This window comes from Alligator mississippiensis, chromosome 1, assembly GCF_030867095.1.
Source record: "Alligator mississippiensis isolate rAllMis1 chromosome 1, rAllMis1, whole genome shotgun sequence".
NCBI lineage: Eukaryota > Metazoa > Chordata > Crocodylia > Alligatoridae > Alligator > Alligator mississippiensis.
Genome location: NC_081824.1, coordinates 454,765,498 through 454,790,427, shown reverse-complemented (window position 1 = coordinate 454,790,427; position 24,930 = coordinate 454,765,498). Strand labels below are relative to the sequence as shown.

At 44.0% G+C, this 24,930-nt stretch overlaps 1 protein-coding gene across 6 annotated transcripts in view; it reads left to right on the top strand.

The window, feature by feature from the left end:
* The window catches only part of FAT3 (FAT atypical cadherin 3), a 641,536-nt gene that overhangs the window by 276,076 nt on the left and 340,530 nt on the right, over window positions 1-24,930 (top strand). For all 6 annotated transcript variants that reach the window (XM_059721693.1, XM_059721676.1, XM_059721685.1 and 3 more), the window contains exon 3: window positions 18,046-18,360. In XM_059721693.1, coding sequence (XP_059577676.1) covers window positions 18,046-18,360 — 315 coding nt within the window. The remainder of the gene's footprint in view (window positions 1-18,045; window positions 18,361-24,930) is intronic.

Genomic DNA, 24,930 nt, shown 5'->3' with positions numbered 1-24,930 from the left:
GACTTCAACTTCCTTTTTCAAAATATCAGCACCAGAACTGTCCCCAGGGTTCCCACATACACTTAGTTAATGCTGTATACAGAGGTAACCTCACCCCTCTCCTGTTACTCATTACCTGCCTTTTTATGCACCTAAGGATAACATGTTTTGCCACAGTTTGCAGTGGGTGCTCATGTTCAGTCACTTGTCTGCTGTGATCCCTAAATCTGCTTCAAGAGTTAGTGCTTTCCATCCTGGTAGAAAATATTTCTAGTTTTATATATGGAAGTAGGTATTTGTTTTGCTTTGATAACATTCATGTGAAGGAAGGGAAACACACATTTGGACATGTGCACAGACATGGACACACACACACACATACTTCTTGATATCATAGAATCATAAGAGCTCATTTACTTTGTCATGATTATTTTTATCATCTGGCATGGACTGGCACTGAACCAGACCAAAATGAGACATAGTAGAACAAAATTACTCTTTAGCTTTGATTACAGTTATCATCAACAAATTTCAAATAGGAGGGGAAGGATAATTCAGCCCGCAAAACACTATTGAATAATATGTGTTCAGCCCTAGTCAAGCTACCTTAGCTGGACCCTCATCAGGTTGCTCAGTTCAGACCCATCTGCTGGGCCTCTGTGCTTCTACAGTTCTCTTTGGTCTGGGTGGGCTCAAAACACTGCCTCTTTTGAACTGTAAGCGTATTCCCTGGCCGTAGTTAAGCCTTTCTCAGAGGTGGAACACAGCAGCCTGACTACCTTATGTCATCTGTGGGGGTGATAGTTATTGTTATTGTCCCTTCAAGGACTCATAATAGAGTCTTTGCAGAAGCATTTTCTAACCCATCACGCTTTAGGCAACAAAAATACAAAGATCCATGCAAAAGGAAGAAACCCATAAATGATATGTGCCTCAGTTTCCCCGCTATTTTTGCACACTCATAGGATTTTATCAAAGTCCTTTAGGGAGTCTCTTCTTCTTTTCCTCCTGCTCAGTTCTTTTCTCCACTTCTGATCTCTATTTTAAAATATATGGAGAGGAGGGAACCTTCTTTTTGCATCTTTCAGGTCCCTCTGTCAGGCACCCTCCTTGAACAGCCTCAGCCCCTTCTTGTAAGCTGATCAGTAGCTTGGTTATTATTCTACTTGTCAGGACAAGTTGAAAATGTGATTTGGCCTGGGCAACAGCAAAAACTTGGTCCAGTGGCACATCCATTTGAAGACACCGACATCAAGGCTCAGCAGTCCTTCAGTAAATTCAGTAATCTGTCAGGCAACAGATCAATGCAAGAATTTTTCCTGATCCTGTCTATGAGTTTCATTTCAGTTTAAAGGCTCCAAGCTCAGGGAAAGGCACGGGACAGACTTATACTCAAGATGGTTATGAGAAAGCAAAAGGAGTTGGTAGTTTCAAACATTCAGAGATATTAGAAGATTGAATAGAATGTATAAGTGGTCAGTGGTGTGCGAGTCCCCCAGTGAGTCACAGGTGTTTGGAAAAGAATGGAGCAATGTGTGCTTTCTGTATCAATCAAATGAGAAGACCAGTTTCATTTTCTCTTTAATTATTTAAAACCCATCCTAGTTCACACTGGACCATCCTGCAAGCAGTCATATACTAGTATTGATTCTGATTTTTGGATGAAGCTCACTTACCTTCATCAGATTGAAACCTTCAGGCTTGAAGGGTCCAGCAAATAAAGTTGATCTCATAAATAAATGGATGTCATCAAGCAAGTCTTTTCACTCTGCCTTTGAAGAATAAACAAGGTCTGCTTGGCAGTGATTGCTGCAGCAACCCTTAGTCATAGGAGTTAAACAGTATGGTTTCAGGCCCACAGCAGTCAAGTCCAGTTACACATCAGATTTGTCAGGATAGTTTCACGGCCTGTCCTCCCCTAACTGGTAGCATTGAGTAGGAAATGATAGGTATTGAGTTTTAAGCATCACTATGATTCCTCTCTGCCTGGTGCTTTACAATTTTTACTGCGCTACTGAACACTGATGATGTGTGTTAGGGCTGCCACTTTTGGCATAGATTATTCATACACTGGAGCTTATATGAGTTAGAGATATGCTTGAGATTACACTGCTAGAACCAGTTCGGTTTTTTTCCCTCCTGCCTTAAGTGTGTGAGCTTTGACAAACCCATACTTGGTCAATCCAGATAACATTACTCTTGTCTCATGCCCCTGAGTCTTTGATAAATTACTATTGGCATTAAGGCAAGTTGATTATGAAAAGTTCCTTGAGTAAGTATAAGGCTGTGCTGGTAAATGTAGAAACTGTAATAAAAGCCCCAGTCAAGTTAAAGTGTTGGCAAATCTTCACAGCAGCAAAATCATTTAATTTCATCTGTAAAGGAAAGAAGGTAGAAAATGTATTTGACTAAGTGTGTGGTTCAGTTTCTTGATGATGTGTTTCGAAAATCACTCTGAAAATGATGGGTGAGTGACCTTGAAGTTGTCATTTTTAAATAATGTTCATTTTGATCAGAAATCATAATTTTGCACACGCACACATGTGTGTGCACACGTACACACAGATGCTCTGAAAAAAAAAAAAGCTAAAGCCAAGCCACAGAAACTGAAAGCATCAGAATTAAATCATTGGAGGGTAAGGAAGGGTAGTGTCATCATTTGGAATACATTTCACCTTGAAAGTTAATACCTAGAATTTTTCAAACATTATAAAAATGAAACTTTATCAAAGACTCTAATGTTGCTATCAGCAGCCATGCAGTCTCAGTGTTTATCAAGTCAGGGAACACAGTTAGTTACAGTATTTCAATAGAAGTGCTGCAGAGAAATACGCAAACAAGGTTCTTCGAGTAAATCTGAAGACATACAGTTCCTTCAGTGCGAGCTGGTTTTGATTCAGTAGGTGGCATTTGCCCATTTCAGTAACTACTCAAGTTATTTCCATTCGTGGTACCAGAAATTGCTGTGCTAGTGGAAGTTCTGTCTTTCAATTAAAACATGAAGTAGGGGTTTACCCCTTTTCTGACAGAGCCCATAGCTATTTTATTTTATTCTCTCATTAGGAGTAGGTTTAGTTTCAGGTTGACAATCACATTTAACCCATCTAATTTCCTAGGTAACCTCAATAAGATAAGATGCTTCTCATTCTTGTCCTAAGCCATTGTGTGGAGGTGATGTGTGTGATTTAATAGCTGCCACATGCCACTCCAGAGGTGGTTTAAGTGACACAAGAACCCATTCTGTCAAACGCTCTGGAATCCTTTAGAATGGAGGGCACTGCCTAAATGGACTATTAAAGCAAAGATGCTGCCGCTTATCTTTGGATCGCTCTCTGAGTGACACCCACCATATATTATTCTTGTGAAATCCCATGAGTCATAAAACCTAATTGTAACATGGATCCAATCAGATGCATAGTTGTTGCTGTTGTTGTTGTTAGGGGCTGGAAGGGACCTTACAGATCATCGGGTCCAGCCCCCCTGCACTTGGGCAGGAAAGACTGCTGAGGTCAGATGACCCCAGCAAGGTGGGTGTCAAGACACTGTTTGAAGATTGCTGGGGAGCATGACTGTACCACCTCTAGGAGGGGGAGCTTGTTCCAGCCCCTCGACACTTGACTTGCAAAGGAGTTTTTCCTTATGTCTAGCCTGAAGTGATCTTCAATCAGTTTGTGACCATTATTTCTTGTCCTCCCTTGGGGAGGCCTTGGTGAATAGACGCTCCCCTAAGCCCTGATGTACACCCCTAATATACTTATAGGCTGCCACCAAGTCCCCTCTGAGTCTTCTTTAGGGTTGTCTATAGTTTTACAGACTTAAAATATAGTTCATCACATTTTGCTAAACAATTATTTTTTAACAGCCCATCCCATATATATGACTTTGGAACTTGACCTGCAGCAGTCACTTGATTGGGATGGTTTAGTCAGTGATGATCATGTCTTGAGCAAGGAGCTGCATTAGATGACTTTATGTGGTTCCTTCCAGCCTTACTTCCCTATTATCCTATGACCTGAAGACATATATTTTATAATATAATTAAATTACCATATGCACATTATTTTATTAAGATGCTGAATGTCCTGGCTGCCGTCTTGGGTAGATTGGGGCATTCAGAAAATTGTATGGAATATTTTGATTGTTTAGATTTATATTTACAGGCAACTTTCAATGTCTATAGAAATGACATTCATAGGATTGGACCCCTAATTCTCTTGTATTACACTGCCAAAATTGAGCATACAAATACAAAACCTCTATGTTAATTCAGCAATATGTTTTTATCATAAAAATAGGAAAACATAAGGGTTAAACCTCGTGTAGGCCTGTTGACTAGTTCATACTGCATGTCAGCTATGTTTTATGACACAATTTACAATATGAATGGTAGGATTGTCAGTACGTATTCAACTAGAAAAACCAACAGTAGAAAAGTTTGCCTGCAGACAACTGCACTAATGTTGCTTTTGGAGCCCTTCCTTGGCATGCTCTAATTCCCAGTTAAGCTGGTGAGAAGCTTTCCGTTTACTTCACTGAGAGTTGGCTTGGTGTTTAATATGATGTTTCTGTGAGTTTACAACATCTGTGCAATGCATTTAACATGGGAGGGCAGAATATTCACAGTGGGGGGCTAAGCTTAGCAATATAAGTACTATTTAAGCACTCAAGTAACTGGCTCTCATTTTGAAAACTGCCTAGATGGCAGCCATAGGTGCTACTTACTGTAAGCCGTCTCCACACTGTGGTTTGGATCTGTGGTTGATAAGATGTTGTCAGTGTTCAGAACAGGAGCTGGTGATTCACAACTTGAAAGGCACTGAAAAAGGTGGAATATAGAGTAAGGTTTCCAACAGGAATAACAACCAGTCTTTTGCGTCCTGGGTAGTGATGGCCACCAGCAATCCTGCATCCCCTCTAGGTTGGTGCCCAGAACTGTAACCCCACTTCCCCATCCCTTGTTATGCTGCTGAGCTTCCACTGATTCCTGCTGACTTTAAAGGTTTCAAACAAACTGAATGGGTTCTACATTGGTTATTAGGAGCAATCAGCATATTCTTTGGAGAAAGTTATTTAATCATTGCAGATTGCATTCATGACTTATGCTTAATGAAAATAATCAAATATCCACGGAAGGAGACGTAAATATTATTTTTATACACGTCCCAGACTATCCTATTAGAGCTACTCAAATGAAAAATACATGGGTTGGACAAAATATTGGCTCTCTTATCATAATTTCTGTTTCCTAATCTTTAACAGGAAGCCTTATGTAAATCGCATCACTTTTAATTTTTCCATTAAATAATGTTCCTTATAATTGAACTTTGGTGAGAAGGGTGTATTAAATGAAGGGATTTTTTTCCAGAAAACATATAAGGAACATATATTATTTTAAGCTATATTCTTCATCAACAAAACCCTCTTCCTTTAAGTCCCTTGGAAGCTGTGTAACCAGTTAGCGCTGGGAATAGGAAGTGGTTCTAACATGAGGGGCTTTGCAAGTTCATGTACAGTATATTATTGATTCACCTTTTGTCTTGAACTGGTGCCCTCCCCCCCCCAATAATCTTTTCTCTTTGTGTGTGTGAATAGAGTATCAATCTCAATAAGCCCTGATTAGGTTCTGAATCCTTTTTTTCTTTTTAGTTTAAACTGACAGCTTTTGAAAGATGCCATTTTCCAACTGTCCTTTTCTTATTTTATTTATTTATTTATTTATTTCAGCGAACCGAGAAGTGCAACGGAGGAAGTAAGGTGGTGGGTAGGTGACAAATGAGATGTTCTGTTTACTGCTTTTTAGAAGTGCTGAGCCTTTGATGAAGCTCATGAATAATTAGTGGTATTTCAGAATCAATTTTTTTGCCTATGAATTTGAGTGATGAGGCAGCGTTTTGACTGCCATGGTATTCAAATCCATCCTTGTTTGTGCACTGCATGGAGGCAGTGCACAAACAAGCCCATAAGCATTTTCCAGATGATAAAGAATGATTTCTGTGTCCTGACTTGTATGCGTTTGAACCCTTTGCTTTGAAATTCAGCGTTCAGGCACCGTGGTAGTATTTGTACCTTTCATCTCTGGAGCCTTACATATAGTGAGGGCTGCTTTGTGGCTGCCCTGGTGTTACTGATGACAGGAAAGACGGTTCTTACTTCTGCATGGGGACAGTAACAGTGCGGCTGAAGAGCACAGATGCTGAGCCAGCAGCAGCATTAGCCCTTCCTCATGCCCTGTCTGGGAGCTGGATTAGTACCGAAGAGAGCATGTCATACTGCAGTGTGCGTGGTCCTAGAGACTCTGGTTGACTCAGTGTCCTACTTCAGGTTTCCTACTTGTTTCTTGTCCCCTCCTTGTATGCCAGCGCTTACTGAAGGTCTCTCCACAGAGTTCCTGCTGTAGAGATTCTTACACCTTCATTATACCTGGAAGTGCTCACTGTCGGAGGCAGGATCTTGACCTGTATGCATAGCTTGTCTGATCCACATTGTCCATTCCCATGTTTCTGTTCCTGAGTAAGTATAAGTAGTGTGCATTCCTGATGGGGAAGCTGAAGCACACACAATGGCCCATCATCCTGATTTTTTTTAAGTTGAGTGATAGAGCATCTGTAAATGTTATGTTCCCCCTCCAAACAGTCAAAGGTCTTTGAAAAAGAAAGAATTGCAGGTTTCTGTTCTATTGTTTATGTAGGGTCTTGTAGGAAATCAAGAACCCCACATATGTGCAGGCCTCTTTTCTCTCTTTTTATTCATATTGCCTGTTGAGTACCATTGGTTTGTGAGGAGAACATCATAGTCATCTACATGGAGATCCTGTCTCACGCGGGCTGTAGAGTTTCATCCATTGACTTCTGCATCTAGCACAGTAACTTTTGTTTGAAATAGACCATATCTTTTAGAAAGTCATCCCATTTTCATACTAATGCACCAATGATGACAATGTCTCTTGGTAAATTGTTTTTGTTCAGTACCCCCACAGTTAAATACTCACATTGTTTTTAAAGTTGGGGGTTTTTTTTTGTTGCTTCCCACCCCCAGCCCCTGACATCATCTTCAAGCTGTTGAATCTGGGTTTGCTTTTGTCAACTAGATTAAAGAGCATCGTACTACCAGATATTTTCTCCTTGCATAGGCAGTTATGGATCACCACGTCAGTTCTTAACCTTCCTTTTAGCTAACTAAACAGATTGAGCTTGTGGCCATTTCAGCTCTATTGTGGCTGTTCAGGAAGGGATGATTTAACTCTCAGGATGCACCTATGCAAAACCCAGATATCCATGGGGATGGGTGCCTGCGTAAATACGGAGACCGGCAGTTCTGGTAAACACCCTCTTAGAGAGTCTCGGCAGGTTCATCCATCATGAGGACAGGGCACTGACCATACACCAAGTGCCATCAAAAGCACAAGGTAAACAAACTAAGAAAAAAGAGAGAATATGTTTCCCCTCTGTAATCCCCTTCCGTTAGAACAATCTTGAGTAGTTTCTTGTGACAATAGCAAACATCAGCTTTCAGATGATTTTCTCTTGCAGTGGTTTGCTGAAGGACAACCATTAGATCACGGGATGAACCAAGGATAACATCCCCGTCTTTTGATGCCCAGTTTGCTTTACTAATCACTAGCTCATATTATCTGGTCCCTTTTTAATATAGCTTCAGTGTGTGCCACATTCAGGACCTATCTGTTTCAGTGGAGAAAGAGCTAGCCTGCTACTTTGCTGGGAAAGAAAGAAAACAAGCCTCTAGGAAAAAGTAGTGCTCAACCCTTGCAGCACAGGGGCTGCACTGGCCTGTTGCCAAGAGCCCAGGGGCTCCACTTAATTTACATATAAATGTGTATAGGATTTTAATCAGAGATAAATGCATGCTGTTGTTATTTTTCATTTATAGTGTTGTTAGTACACATGGTGCTTTGCAAATCGCACATGACAAATGTATTTTGGGGGTGGCAGTAAAAGCCCTATTGGTGGCATTGCTTTTCTGAAACGTGTTTTTAGATGAGTACACTAAGAATGGCGTCATTCTTTGAGGGCATTGCGAAAATTTGACTTGTTTTGATTCATTGTAGTAAAGCCCTGGTCACACATCTAGCTGTTTGTACTGATATATTTTCAGTCTGGAACTTGCCTATTACTTTTAGCAATTCAGTAAGATTCTCTTGCATTGAATCAGAGCTTTGAATATTAGTCTGTTTTTCCAAGTTCATCTTGAATGTCTTTTTTCCCTCTGAAGTTTCTGAATCTCTGATGGCAATGCATGTTTCCTGGCTTGTTTAGCATGAGTATGGCTGCTCAGTTCATATTGCTTTTAAAACTTCTTGGCCTTTCACACAGGTGAGAAACGTAATCCTGTGGAAAGTGTTCATGAAAAAGCTTGCAGCCATTTTTTTCTTTTGCTCTCTTGGTAGCTGCAAACTCAGTTTCTTGCTTGTACTGAAATATTGATATTTGTAATTATCCTGAAAATATTTTATTTATGATTGTAATAGTAGTTACAGCTTTGAAGTCAGTGAATTCTTTATTGAACCAGTGGAATACTTTCTAGAGGCTTTTTTCGTCCCCATTGGCTCTCAGCTAATACCTACTGTAGTCTTATATATATATAAGTGAGAGTAGCCCAGGGACCGTGGGTTGCATAATACATTATTTTTCATCTCCTGACATTTGTTATATTAGCCATTCTGGAAATGCTCATCAGTTTGATGCTGTCTTTGTGAACAGTATGTTAGAGGTTAAGTGTTGTTTTTAGCTCTGAGTTAACACCACATTGAGATGATATTTGAGACCCTTCTGAAATATGAGAGGCTCTTGGCCACCTTTCTTATGGCTAGTTTTAGTCTAGAGGTACAGGAAGATCACGCAGCATTAGTTCATGCTTTGGCGGTTTTTGATAACCATGGAAGTTAATCTTTTTAACTTCTATTCTATTCTATTCTACTTATTAAAATCCTGTTTGTGCTGAAAGTGTGAGTTGGGACAGCACCTCTAGGCAGAACCTAGGGAGCAGGGATGCCAACTCAAATGAGTTGGGGGGCTGAATCTGGACAATAGGGTTCTCATGGGCTGAATGACCCACCTCTTAATCTGGATTGTGGGGCTTGTTGACACAGCTGCTAGATCCACTGTGTCAGCACAGCCAACATGTATGCTGAAGGGTGATTGAAAGCTGGAAATTTTGCAGAGGGTAAGGGAAGTGGTAGGCTTAACCATATGAATGCTGGTCATGCTAGTGCACGCCAGATCCAGAGGTGAGTTTTCTGGCCAGAGAGAAGTCCTGTGAGACAGAAGACCCACATCTGTGTTTGACACCCTTGCTGGAGGGTGTCTGATGTACACTGGGGCATGAGTCTAAAGCCTAGTGGAATAAGAGGAGACACTTCCACTGTCTTCAGTGGGCACGGGGAACCTAGTGGAGCTTATTTGTGGGACCGTGAAAGTACTTATTGTTTTATTAGGTGTGGAGGCAGCTGCTGTAATTCATTTGAGGATACTGTTGGGCCTCTTTCCAAACAATCATGGCAGGTGAGGCTATGGAGGGTACCATGCTTGAAAAGCCTACAAATGAATGCAGATAAAATTTTTATCTATTTGTCAAGTTCCCATTTCATGGCAGGTGAAATGACAAGAAGTATTGAGCAAAGGAAATTAATCTGTAGCTGGAGCCTTTTAATAAATCAAAGGGTTATTTTTTTTCTCCAAAAATGCAGTTCAGCAGACTTTTTGGCAATTGCCAACACTTGTTTCATGATCCTTTTTCTCTAAAATGCAGAAGTGTAGAGTAAGTATTGCCAGCAGTCATAAAGTGCAGAAAGAACTCAGCAAAATGTATTTATCATCAGCTCAATATTGGTGAAATTAAATTTCATAAACAGTGGTTAATTCTCCAGCACCTTCCCTGCTCTCCTGTTTAAAAAACCTAAAATAATTCTTCTTATCATCTTCATAAATCAGCCTCTTTCTGGCCATTGTTGTTCATCTTTTTTGCCTTATACTTTCCTGCGTAGATTTACTTAGTTATTTATTTCAACAGCTTGTTGTTTATTATGGGCTTTTCTCATTCACAGAGCGCAATTTCTCTTCTGGATTCTAGGTATTTTTATCACAGTTCACTACATATTTTACCCATGTTTCTACAAAAAGTCATTATGTGGCAGAGCTTGCTGACATGAGTACCTTAGAATACATGCTTCCTTTGTCCTGGAGTGATACACTATTCACTTTTTTTTGGGTGAATAGTATATCTGATCAACAAAGACATGGACCTGAGATCACTGTTAAAAGGCTGAGTTTTTGCATTGCTGAAATTCATATTAATTCAGACTCTTCGCTCTATGTGTTTCATTGAAGTGCAGACTACCCTTACAAGATGGGGCTGCCCCAACCAAAAATGGGGTTGTAATATTCAGAAGTTTTCAAATAGTGGAATTTAGTCTATAGACACAGTATGTGTCCCAGTGGCCATACATCCACATTTTACAATCCTTTGTTAATGTGCTGGTTGGGCCCAGTATGATCCCCCACGCTAAGCAGAGCTCACAAGAGCAATGTGCGAGTATAGTGACTCTCTCCATTCACAAGCTGCATCTTCTTTAGTGTGGCGATTGCTTCAGTTCAGTGGCTCTCAACCTTTTTTAGACTCAAAGCATCCTTGGATAGACTCAAGACACTCACTGAAAAAATCCAGCTTAGTTTTCACTTTTTTGACTATAGAAAAATAATAGGGTGATTCTTGGGTTGCAGAGAACTCAGAAAGATCACAACAGGGCATACTGTTTTTATCACCATGGATTTCTATTTGAAATCTCTGACTTTATCATATGAATCATGTCTGCACACCTAACACTGCTGACATTGTGTGGCACCCTTGAAAGGATCTCAAGGCACCCTGGCTGAGAAACTGCTCTAATTAATACCAAGCGGAGCGGGACTATGCTGCACTTTACTAAGTGCCAGCTGATACTCCAGCATGCCTTGATGATAGGAAATGCTGTCAGCTTGAATAGACATTGTCTATGTATGATTTATGTCAGAGGAAAACCCTTGTCTGTTGGGTGTATATACAGCCAGGCTGCAAGGGCCAGAGTCTAGTTCTTGGACCCCACCTGAGGAATCTGGGCCATTGTTGGGAATCTTAGGGGACAAATTAATATAGGGGTGGGCAAAATATAGCCTGCGGGCTGGATCTGGCCCACCAGGCCATTGTACCTGGCCTGTGGGGCCCCTGAAAAAATTTGAAAATTAATAATTGTCTTCCCATGGTTGCCTGTGAAAGATGATAAGGTGCCAGCAGCCGCAGGACACAGGAGGAGCCAGCAGCAGGACCCAGCATTAGCAGCAGCAAAGCCTACCTGGCCCCATTCTACCCCAGCCCCCATCCTACCCCAGCCTACTGGAAGCTTCTGCCTAGCAAAGGCTATTGGCCTGGTGACTGTGGGGCTGCTCCCTGCCTCCCTCCATCTGAGAGAGTTTCTGATAAGAACAGGCAGAGGGGGCGGGGGAAGGATTGCCAGTGCAGCAGGATCCATCCCAGCCTGGCCGGCACCACACGGTTCTCGGCTGCATGGCCAGGACCACAGGATGCAGCAAGAGACAGCCCAGCCTAACCCAGCCCCCATGGTTCCTGGCTGGCTTCTGCTGTGCTGTGTGATCCCAACCATGTAGCCAGGAACCATGTGGTGCTGGCCAGGCTAGGCTGGCTCATGTTGCGTCCTGTGGTCCTAGTCATGCAACTAGGAACCACGCACTGAGAGTGGTGGGCAGGGGGAAGAGTGGTGGCAGAGGGTGGGAAAGGAAGGGAAGTGGCAGTGAATAAGCAGGCAGGAGTACAGTGCCCCAGCGGATGGGTCCATGGCAGCAGGAGCCAGCTGGGAACCATGGGGGCTGGGCTGGCTCCTGCTGCAATGTGTGGTCCCAGCCATCCAGCTGGGAACCATGCACTGCCAGAGTGGCAAGCAGCAGGGGGAGAGCAGTGGCAGTGGATAGGAAGGTAGGGAAGCGGCACAGCAAGGGCAGTGCTGGTACACGGAGTGGGGAGCAAGTGGCAGTGAGTGGGCGGGGGGGGGAGCATGGGGCCCATGCTAGTGCCCTAGAGGTAAGGCCAGTGGGGGAGAACCAGGGCAGGGCAATAGGAGCACAGAGCCTAGACCAGCAGGAGCTCTATGGAGACAGGCCAGCCCCATCCATTTCCCTGCTGGCAGCCCAGTTGCATGCAGTCCTGGGGCTTGCCGGGACTGTGTCAGCAGGGGTCTTTGCCTGCTATGGTCTGTGAGTGCGCTGAGGCCTCACTACCTGCTGCTGCTGCTGGTGGCAGAGGCTGTGCACAGTAAGGGAAGGGGACATTTGTGGAGGGGCATGCATGTTGGTAGGGGGTCCCACATGGCACAGCCCACCATACACATGTACCCACACCCCACCTTGCATCCCCGTACACACACACTCACACCCCCTCACATGCCCCAGGAACTCTCCCCTTTCATAAACCACAACTCCCCTGCCACCCTCCCTCCACACAAACTCCGTACCCACCCACATTCCCCACATCCACACGCACACACACACCCACCCCACAAACCCCATACCCACACCCTCCACACCTATCCACCCCTCCACAAACACCACATGCACATCCACACTCACACCCACACCTACGTCCTCCCCCACAACCACATACACACATACCCACACACATACACCCACAGCCCCCCAAAAACCCTGTACCCACCCACCCACCCATACCCCCATACCTCTCAATACCCCCCCAATATACACAAGTAAGATTTCATTTTAAGTTATTGTGCAAACACCTCTATGTACACTATGCAAACACATATACATCTGGCCAAAAATCTTCAAAGATTTGTGAAATATAATTAATGTCTGTTGTTTGATTTTTAGAATATAATTTGGTTTTTTTCTGGTTCCAAGATGGCAACTCCCCTTGCCAAAAGAGCTAGGAAACAGAAATTCAAAAAGCCTGAGCCTGAATTGATTCAACCTTTGCAGGTTAGTATAACCTGGCTAGGCTGAACCAGTTTCCAACTGTGCAGACAATCCCTCTGGCCTGAGGAAACTCAGGCACATGCCTGCAGTGGCTCAGGCTGGAACCCCTGGGGGTGCTAGAGCAGCCCTCCCTTCCCATGCACAGAGCTAAACTGAGTGGGGTATGGCCAGGCCCCAGAAGGACTCTGATTAGGGAGGGGTGTGAACCCCCACCCTGCCTGCAGTCCCAGGCTTTTTCCCGTGCTGGCTGTTCAAGGGGAGGGAATGTTGCTAGCCTGCAGCCCTGGGCTAGCACTCTGAGGCAAGAGGGAGTGTGCAGTGCATACATCTGTTGATGATACAGAGTATTTTTTCTTTCCCTCCTTGCTTCTGTGTACAGTACTGTCTGCAGCAAACTGATAGGCAAGCAAGGTGGGGGGGGGGGAGCTGATAACAGTGTTTATCACCTTTATCTCAGTGTTTAATGCCCCATTGAGAAAATAGAGACATTTACCAGCTATCTGTTGATTCAGCACAGACCCAGCATGTGGTCTCCTAGCTAATACACAGATACCTTTTCCCAAGGCAGAGAGGAGGGGGTAATTCCTGTTTAGCGGGGAGTGGTGAGAGGGAGCAGAGAAGCAAAATGCTCTTAAACAACTTTTCCAAGGAAGGACATTAATGTACATGTTGAATAGCTCCAAAAAGCCTGTCTGCCTTGGTCGTCTCCTACAGCACAGACTGAAGCCAGCATGTGGTCCGCTAGCTAATGCTGAGTGTCTGTGAGGGACTGGGGAATTCCTGCTTAGCACAGAGTGAGGAGGGCAGTGCGGGGAGCAGAAGCCAGGCAGATGCTTGCAGAGACTGCCGAGCTCCAGCAAGGTGCAGAATGGAGGGGCCAGCCCTGCTGTGGAGCAGAGAGCCCCACACAGCCAGAGAGCATGCTGGGACATTGGGGGTCTCTGGTTTATCTTAAACCAGCAAGGGGTCTGGGACAGACATTGCATAAACTGGTTTGAGACAAATCAGTTAAGTCCGATACTATATTCAACCAGGTTTATCTCAAACTGGTTTCAGCCATTTTCAAACTGGTTTATGTGCACTGAACTTCTGTTCTGTTACAGGTTTAAACCAGTTTCTGATCACTTAAACGAGTTTATGTGTAATGTCTGTCCCTATCCCAGGAGTACTTCCAGTGGTAAAAGGGAGGGACTTCTGATGGCAAAGGTCAGGGCATAGTGGACAGGACTTCTGGTTCCATTGGTCTTGCTTGACCAATCTCATTTCCTTCTACAACCAGGTGACCTATCACCTGGACAAGGGAGAAGAGATTGATGTCATATATCTTGACTTCAAAAAAGCCTTCGATCTGGTATCCCATGATCACCTCTTGGTGAAACTGGTCAATTGTCGCCTTGGGTCCACCATGATCCACTGGCTGGAAAATTGGCTCCGGGGTCGGACCCAGAGGGTAGTAATTGATGGAAGTCACTCATCATGGTGTCCTGTGACCAGTGGTGTCCCCCAAGGCTCTGTCCTTGGACCCATACTGTTCAACATCTTCATTAATGATGTGGACACTGGAGTCAGAAGCAGACTGGCCAAGTTCGCCGATGACACCAAACTTTGGGGCAAAGCATCCACACCAGAAGACAGGCGGGTGATCCAAACTGACCTGGACAGGCTCAGCAAGTGGGCGGATGAGAATCTGATGGTGTTCAATGCCGATAAATGCAAGGTTCTCCACCTTGGGAAAAAAAACCTGCAGCATCCTTATAGGCTCGGTAGTGCTGTGTTGGCTAGCACTATGGAAGAAAGAGACTTGGGGGTCATCATTGACCACAAGATGAACATGAGCCTGCAATGCAATGCTGCGGCTAGTAAACCGACCAAAACGCTGGCTTGCATCCATAGATGCTTCTCAAGCAAATCCTGGGATGTCATTCTCCCCTTGTACTCGGCCTTGGTGAGGCCGCAGCTGGAGTACTGCGTCCAGTTTTGGGCTCCACAATTCAAAAAGGATGTGGAGAAACTTGAGAGAGTCCAGAGAAGAGCCACGCGCATGATCAGAGGTCAGGGAAGCAGACCCTACGATGACAGGCTGAGAGCCCTGGGGCTCTTTAGCCTGGAAAAGCGCAGGCTCAGGGGTGATCTGATGGCCACCTATAAGTTTATCAGGGGTGACCACCAGTATCTGGGGGAGCGTTTGTTCACCAGAGCGCCCCAAGGGATGACGACTAGGTTGAACGGTCATAAACTACTACAAGACCATTTCAGGCTGGACATAAGGAAGAATTTCTTTCCTGTCCGAGCCCCCAAGGTCTGGAACAGCCTGCCACCGGAGGTGGTTCAAGTGCCTACCTTGAACACCTTCAAGAGCAGACTGGATGCTTATCTTGCTGGGATCCTATGACCCCAGCTGACTTCCTGTCCTTTGGGCAGGGGGCTGGACTCAATGATCTTCCGAGGTCCCTTCCAGCCCTAATGTCTATGAAATCTATGAAATCCATGATGGTTACCAGGGGGCAGGGCACCTGTCAAGGGGTAGGGCTACCCTTGCAGCCCTCAACAGCTAGCCAAAACTTAACTGGCCTTTCAGCCAAAATAATTGCCTGCCCCTGAATTAACAGGTATGTTGATAAAGAAAATAGAAGCATGTTCTCCCCTGTGCTCAGGCCTGTGTTAGACCTCAGCATGAGGTGAATGTTGTACATAAAGAAGTTGAGATATGCTGACAAAACAGAATAGGAAAGTTTACTCTGAGGCAGTCCATGCCATCCTGGAAACTGGAGACCAGACATTCATAAGTCATTGAATCTGTCTTTTTGCCATATTTAGTGTGATATCACATGTTCAATGTAACACTTGTGAAGTGCAACTAAAATGCATGCACTTCACACATGTGAAGTGCCCTTGTGGGATTGCAAAATTATTCCCTTTCAGTGAGGGTTCTCACCTAACACTAACAGGCTCCAGGGAGTTGCAACTGTTGCAAGTGAGCATGTGATAAGGTCCTTCCTGCATGGATATACTTTCAGAGCTGCTAATCAAACAACTGGATGAACATGAAATTAAATCCTGTTTTATTTTTAGTTCTAAAGTAACTCCATTTCACAGCTGGTCCTGTGTGTAACACACAATGTACAAAAAGCACTTTTGACTTGATTTCTTTATTCCAGTTTTAGAATTGAACACATGGCATAATTTTATGCTCCGTATTTTAAGTCTTACGTAATAACTGCCTTTCGTGTGTGTGTGTAAGACCAGAGGGAGGTAACACAATGAATCTCTCTCTTCTCCTGACATTTTTATATCTCCTTGAGGACAATACCGAAAGACACTGGTGAACAGTACAGTTTCTTCAAGGTAGCACAGTACTAGCTGTTGCAGGACTGAGACTATAGGCATATATCCCTTTCCACAAAGACCAAAAGACTAGGTTTGGGGGAGTCAGGCAGAACCCATTTAAAGGCTGGTAGATGTCCCAGAGAAAGCACACACCTTGCACCAAAAGTTCTGTCTAAAGCAGGATTTTCCCCTCCTGCTCCTCCTGGAGAAAACCCAGCCTTCATGGACCAGCCTCGATCAGAAATGAATAGTGCATGCCTCAGGGCACAGACATAGCCCTTAGTTTATCTTTCAGCTCTTCTGCTAAACTTCACACTTACATAAGACTTCAGGGTGCTATAGAAATGCTCTGTCCACCAAGCTGCAATCAAAAATACTCTATTAGTGTTGGTCCATGAGCTTCTCTTTCTCACCCAAGTGATAAATTGATGTATTTAAACTGTTTAACTAGCAACAAATGCATCTACAACTCAAATCCAAGTTCCTTATGTCACCATATTGCCTTGCAGCTACTTCACTAATTTCTCTCTATTAGTAGCATGACTTGCCTTTCTCTTGGCTGTCCCTCTTAATATGTGTTATCCTGGAGATCATCTATATTGGTGTGTCCTACACAAGTTTCGTTCTGAGTTAGGAGAGCAAAGCTTTCTTTATATACACATCGAGAAAGTGGTGGAGAAGTACAGCTAACTGTGTTTATTTCGATATCATTATTGGTACATATGACGCACTGTTACAGTATATCTGATGCAGTGTCTACTCAAGGCCTGTACTGAAGTCAGTGAGTGCTTCGACTGTAGATACTCCTATTTGTATTGATATAAGAGTCTTTTGCACGTGACTCAAAGGGTTCATAGTGTAAAAGATATGGCTGCCTTTCTTGAAGTCGGTGTGATTGCTGGTGTTGTGTTCAATGTGAAAAGCCAGGATTTTTTAATTGCCTTCGGTGAATTGAAAGGTAGGGGAAGGTGAAAGGCTTTGAAGCAGCAGGGTTTGAATGTGGATTTTATTCTAAAGTGGCAGAAGACCAGCAGCTCCATTTGTTTAGAGTCTGGCAATGCATCTCAGTCAATCAGTCATGGTCCACCTGTGCCTAGAGGGCCTACTGGATTAGCGTGGGAAAGGCACACAGCGTTTGGCTGCCAACAGCATGCAAGAGACTGATGTGGCCAGCATTCATATCTGGCTCCCTCCGACTCCCAAGCCCAAATGACCACATATTTGAATGGCTTGACTGGTGTCAATGTTGAGCAGCACCTCAACTCTCACCTCTGGAGCTCTAATAGGATACCCAAGCTGGGCAAACTCTCAGCATCTTATGCTCATATTGTCAACCGGGCTCTGCTACTGCCCTGGCATCACTATACAACTAAAGTTCAGTAGAGAAAAATGTATCCCATACAATGCATCTTTAAAAATCAACAACATGAAATGTGTCACCTGATGAAACACCCCTGATATTACAGTGGTAGAGATGGTTAGGAAACCTGATGCTGTTTTTAGTAGGTGGAGTGGGTGGTACTTTTTCCTGGTGGATAAGGGAGAATGTGATGGATTTCTACATTATGTCCATGTGTATATTTGTTTCTATTAAGTTTTCTATGATTCATTTTATATGTCTAAATACATTTTCACAGTAACCTCTGAAATGCATTATAATGAAGATGTGATTTTTTTCTTTTTTTTTTTTTTTTATTATTGTAATTGCTCTTGAATAACCTGAGATACTATGCTTCCTCTACAGGAGTTATCTACACGGCCGATGTTCTTGACCGAGAGACAACCAAATCTTATTGGCTAACAGTGTATGCAACTGACCGGGGTGTTGTCCCTCTCTACACTACCATTGAGGTTTATGTTGAAGTTGAGGATGTGAATGACAATGCTCCTCTGACCTCAGAACCCATTTATTACCCAGCTGTCATGGAAAACTCCCCTAAGGATGTATCTGTCATTCAAATCCAGGCTGAGGATCCTGACTCTAGCACCAATGAAAAACTGGTCTATAGGATTACAAGTGGAAACCCTCAAAACTTCTTCGTAATCAATCCCAAAACAGGTAAGATGCTGCTGCTTTGTGTTTCTTAATTAATGTTTTTTTGTAATTATCAGCTGCTTTCATTGGTGGCTGTTTTGTGGGGACTCTGAAGCTGTGGTTTAGGTTTTAATTTTTGGAAAGTTACCCCTTTTTTTCTCCAGCAGTCAAGACTCAAATTCCTATTCATTGAATTACCCTGAAAAACATACCTAATCATTATGTAAGGCTCCTAATAAGGGGGTATTATTCCCTTTTGAGCCCATAAACACTGCATTTGCAGATGATACTATGCAGACAATGTTTTCTTTGTGCTGTTGTAATGATCTTTGTCTTATTGATCATGGAATAGCTTAATGGTTTGACTGCTAGCTGCACCTAAAGGAATGGGATGTGTAGTACTAATCATGTATACTGCTACCTGCGGTTAGGGCTATTGAAGTCCATGGGACAAATCTATTGTGCTTCTGTGGAGCACCACGGAAGTCAGTTGCCCTACACTTGTCAAAAACATGTTATTAGGCTTAATATAGCAGTAATTGGCTGTGATTCTACAGTTGGTGTTATACAGCAAGCCAGTCTAGATGATCTAATGGTCCCTCTGGCCTTAAAAAAAAATCTGTGAATCTATATTATTTTACACTACCTGGGCATCTGACCCTATGTGCCCTGTTAAAGATTTGCTGCCGTCTGCTTCACTATTTTGATAAAGTGGCACTGAAGTCACCTATTAGATAACTCAGGTGCCAGCTCAGCAGTGTGCCTTGAGCCTTTGCATATTAGCTTCTACATGTGTGCTTGAAAGATTTGCCAAATTGAGACACTGTGGCTGGGGACAGATGTTACACATAAACTGGTTTAAATGATCAGAAACTAGTTTAAACCTGTAACAGAACAAACATTCAGTGCACATAAACCAGTTTGAATAGGGCTGAAACTGGTTTGCGATAAACCTGGTTGAATGTAGTATCAGACTTAACTGATTCAGCTCAAACCGGTTTATGCAATATCTGTCCCAGACCCCTTGCTGGTTTAAGATAAACTAGAGACCCCCAGCATCCTGGCATCCTCTCTGGGCAGGGCTCTGCTCTGCTGCAGATCTGAGCTGCTCCCTCCCCTCTGCTCTCTAGCCAAAGCAGGGACAGGAGATGGCGAAACACAAGACAGGATGGCCCTGTTAAGGCAAAATGGGCAGGAAGGGAATTAATTCTTCCCTCCTTCCTCTTCTTCCCCACTGAAGCTAAGGTCTGCCTGTGAGCTGGGGAGCAGAGGGTAGGGAGCTGTGGCAGTGGCCCCTGGGGCTGGCAGACCCCAGCTGCAGGACATTAGGGACCAGAAGGGACAGAGGGAGGAATTAACTCTTCTCCTTGCCCCCTTCACCTTAACGGCGCCATGCCTGGACAGTTGTCCTGCGGGGCAGGGAGGGGGGCTCTCTTCTGTGCTGCAGGTGGACTCTTTACCCTCCTCCTCCTCCCACCAGAGTCGGGAAGGGGAACTCTGTTGGGTGCTGGAGGGGGACTGCTCCTCCTCCCTCCACCTCCCCGAGGGCTGGGGGTGGGGCTCTATTCAAGGCTTCCTGGTCCTGGCAGGAGACTCTTTCCCTGCTCCAAACCCCCTGCGCCTGCAGCTGCGGCTCTGGCTGCGGCTTTTACATCCACTCCCCACACCCTGGCTAGGCAGAGCCCCCATGGGGAGGAAGGTGAATAGACCCCCTCCAGAGCTGGGGCTGGGCCAGGCAGCCTCACATAGAGCTCCCCTCCTGTCTCCCCCCTGCTTCTTCCCCACCACCGAGGGGCCGGGAGTGCGGGCTTCATGCAATGTCCCCAGATGGGGACTCTTCCTCAGGGCAGCCTGCACAGGGCCCCACCCCTCCGTGGCGGGGGTGGGGGCAGGGGGAGGAGGAGGAGGGGGAAGAGTATCCCCCAGCATGGAACAGAGCCCCCCTCCCCACCCTGAGGGGGGGATGAAGAAGAGTCCCCATCTGGGGCTAGGCAGAATTGCATGGAGCCCCCCTCCCCACCCATCGGTGGTGGGGGAGAATCAGGGGGAAGATTCCCCCTCCAGGGCCAAGTAGCTTTGAACTGCCCCCGTCCTCACCCCATGGCAGCAGGGGGTGGGGAGGAGGAGGGGGAAGAGCCCCCCCCAGGGCTGAACAGCGCCCCTCTGTTAATCTTTAGACTAACCTCCAAAGATTGAATCCATTCAGACTTGGGCTTTTTGAATGTCTGTCTCTAGTACGTACTATTGCTTAGCTGAAAGATCAAGAGTTAATATCAAGGAGTACTGAAGGCTACCTTAGGTGGGTAAGTCTGAGATGGCTATGTCTTTCCGTATGCTAGTCTGTGTATTCTGCGGCAGAATGGCCTCCACCCAGCTTGGTTCACCAAGCGTCTTGTCCCCCACTCTCCCCAAATTAATGTGGCCTTTACAGCATGTTCTGTAACTAATGGGTGGGTTGGGTACTTCACAACACTAGCCTGATATTTTTTAAAGACATTCCTGGGATTCCAGTACCCTTCTACTTATTCAGCTGGAAAATATCTGTCTAAATACCTCTCCATTGCTTTTGGGAGCATGGGGACTCTTCTTTCTTCCTCCAAAGATTTCTGTTTGGCAGCACTTTCGTATAGTAGATAGCAGTCAGTGAATGGTTTGCAGCATTTGTTTGGGCAGTCCTGCTCCTGTATTTGGTAAAAGGATGGCTAGAATTGTCTCTCATGTACAGGATGACCAGCCGTGACAAAACTTTCAGCTGAATCTGCTGCAGATAGACATCCTGAGGGCCTTAGTCAGCCAGTCACTGTGTGCGAAAGAGAAAGGTTGACTTGTTGCCCTTGCCTGTAAATCCCCTCTGGGCACATGCAGGGAGCCCCAGCCAAGCTGCACTATGTAATGTGTGTGCTTACCTGTATCAGCTCCTCTCAGTAGAGCTGCTCTTAGCAAGATGCTGAGCTGTGTGGGGCAGGGACCACAATTTGTACAGCACCTGCTGCAATGGGCTGCTGCTGCTTCTTGTGCTCTGAAGCATTACAATAATAATAATTAATAATATCTACAAGAGGAGTCCATCATTCTGGAACAAGGGGCAAAGATGAATTCTCTTTGGAAAGGTATCTTCATTCTTTTCAATAGGGAGCTAACTCCAAAGCCTGCTTACCTGAGTTTTACGCTATAAAATTAAAGTATGGCTGGAGCGTAAAAGCTTCTGCATTATTAACACTTACATTTCAGTATTCCCAGGCAGGTCACCATTGTTTGAGGCAAACCTACTCTATGATTTCTCGAGGCCTACATATGTAATGTATAAATTGCTTCCTGTTGTCCAATTTTCTGAGGATCCAAATAGAAAACACTGAAAGCTGGATATGTGCACGCATGAGCTTTCTCTGTCTCTCTTTCTCTCACTCCAAAATCAACTGACACGGCATGTCCACAATAGTTCACAAGGACTGAAAAGATAAATTTATCATTTTAATTTTGAATTGTAGAGCTTCAAATTAGTCTAATAAATGATCACTGTGGTTTCCGCTGTGCTGTTCTCAGGGAGAGGACTGCTATGGGATGCTAGGGCCTGAGAATAAACATATAGTGTGTTAACACTAGAAAGTAGCCTTGATGTAGCTGCCCAAGCCACTTTTAAACATCTCTATGCACCATATTCTTTCCTTCCCTTTATAAGACATCAGTTGAAATTACAAAGTTTTGCAATAATTAAGAATTTTTTTCCGGCATCTAAGCAAGAGGTTTATTTTAGACTTTGTGTGGGACTAGCATGCCAACTTCATGTGCACTCTGATATTCAGCAAAGCTGTAATTTATGTAGCATTTTGCATGGCAGCCTTAAATGTTGCAGCATGCTGTATAATAAAGGAAGATTAAAAGGTTTAGTGCAAACCCAAATACGTAGGGTTTACAGTGGAAGTGGGTTGTGTGTGCGTGTTTCTGCCTCAGTATGAGAATATTCATTTGTGCCATGGGACTTCTTTTTATTTTAATTGTCAGTCCTAAGACTTATATAATGTCAACAGCCTGTCATCTTTCATCTCTGAATAGTGAGACTTTGTAAGTGAAAATTAATGCAGTAGCCCATGCTGACATGAACAAGAGTCCATTGAGTATTCCTGTGCACAGGTCATAAATTCAGTAGATTCCCCCTTTGCTTTGTTTGTCTGGTATTTTCAAATAATCTCTTCCAGTTGGTTCATTTTAATGAGCTCTTTCTACACATTCAGTGCAAATCAGAAATGACTGGGTGTTTGTCCTTCTCTTTCTCCTAAGCTTGCTTTCATCCTCTTTAAGGCTGATATTAGTCATAAATTTCTATAATGCTGATGGGATAGGTTTACAATATCCATCCATGTGTTCATGTCATTTTCATCATCACAGTGTGGTACCATCTGGATGGGGACTTGGAAGACAAGGATTGAATTCCTTGCTTTGCTGCAGGTTTTTCTGGGCCTCCATTTTTCATCTGTAAAATAAAAATAATCCCATGTCCTTTCTCCAATACTTAGCTTGCCTTCTTAGTTGACAAAGGAAGCTTATCAAGGCAAAAAATGTCCCCTTTCTAAATTGTTGTACTGGATGCTTTAGACTCTACTGAATTAAAAATAAATAATTCCATTTGATTTGAAGTAAATTGATTTAATTTTAATTACGATCCCCTAGTTAGAAGCCTCTCTCAAACCAAGAGACCTAGTCTGCCAACTCCTGCTGGTTGTGGTGACGCAGGAAGCCATCCTTCCCTTTCTCCTCTTGTTTGGGTTGGGCCATGATCCCACCACTTGTCTTGCAGCCTAAGTTTTTGCTGTGATGGATGAAGCTGAAAAGGGAATTCTGGCCAAGAAAAGTTGCTTCTTTGAGGCCCATGCTCCAGGATATGTTGTAGTCTGGGTATCAGAGGAAGCTGCACTGATTCTTGTTTGTCTTCTGTGAGGAGGACAGGAAGAAACTGTCGCATGCATCCTGCCCCTTATCCCTGAACTCTCCAGTGCAGTAGAGGTTGTGTCACTTCCCATATAGATTCCTTCTTTCCTGTTCTGCATTTTGTCATAATGCAAACCTGAGTGACAGTCAGTGGCCAGGGTTGCACTTTCTCTGATATTCATAAGCACAGGCACTGAGCAGATAATGCAGCCCATGAGTATGTATGAAACTGTAAATCATCTGCTCTTTTTTCAGGAGTCTAGTGAAGGGTGCCTTGTCCTGTAGGCTTGTGAATAGCAGTCACTTAATTTAGCAAGTCCAACAGGACAAATCAGACTTCTGCAGATTTATTGTGCCAGGGGTGTTTCAATTCAATACTGACCTTTTTAATGCATAGAAGTGCACTCCAAATAAGAAAGGGGAAAGAGTGGCTTCAGGGTGGTTTTAGTCACAGTGAAGGAATGCATATTTGTGCTTATTCTTTTGTTCTTTGTAGACATACTGCATTTGCAATGGACACTAAAATGTGTCAGCTATTAGTACTGCCCAGCATGTGGCAGAACAAATACATGTGCATGTTGAAAATTTAAATAGGGTAGAATTTTAAAACCCTCTAATGGATGCCTTGGTGCTGTTGGGAGTTTAAACACTTGGTGCTTTAGAAAATTGAACCAGATGCCCGTTTGCATCTTCAGAGACCTAAAACCATTTGTAAATCTGGTCCTGAGTGATGAACATGCTGCGGTCCCAGGTGCATATGTAAACGCCGCAGCCAGGAGCAATAAATTCAGGTGTAGTTGCACCAGAGTTTATTGTGTTGGATTCATAGCATGTTTAGCTGCACCCAGTAAATCCAAGCCTGAGGCACTGTGGCTCTTGAGCACTTCTAAAAAAAACTGGACTTACGTGCCTAAGTCAGCTAAGCACCCCTATCTACTAGGGTGCACTGCCATGGAAACATGCTGTGCCTATTCACACTTACCGCATTACAGAAAACGTTATGTGACCACGCTTGGAGTAGAGGCACACCACACCCAGCACTGTTCTCACAAGCATGTAGCTATATGATGTTTCTTCAGCGCACGCAGAGTGGAAATGAGTTGGTAGGGTGCACTGTGAGGGGCCTCCGTAGCATTGTTGGACATGATGTGGACATGCCCTCCTTCCCTGTAGCCACCCCGCTCACTCTTCTATGATTTTGTTCACATTCTTCCACCTCTGTGTGAAGGAGAAAGCTCAGTCTCACTTTGACATTGAACACGGGTACTGATTTTACTATTGCAAGTGAACGAACTGGTGGAACTGATGGGTGTGAGAGAAGGAGAGAGAGAGTGCACGAGTGAGCATAAAATCACAGGAGAGGATAGAAGAGATTAAAACAGAGAAGAATCTTAGTGTTTAATTGGTTGGCAAACTAGCTGTATTCTACCTTTATACAGGCTGTAAGAAAACTCTGGGAAATATAGCAATGCTGAACAGCTATCACAGGGCCTAGTACAATTGTTTAGGGGGGAGAAGATGAAGATGGTGGAATAAGGTAAATAAAACAGATGATGGAGTTATAAAAAATGATTGATTAGGGCCATAAATTCTTATTTTTATTCCATGTATATGGGTGTTAATTTCACAGCACAGCATAGCAGTAATTTACTGCGTTGATTTATTACT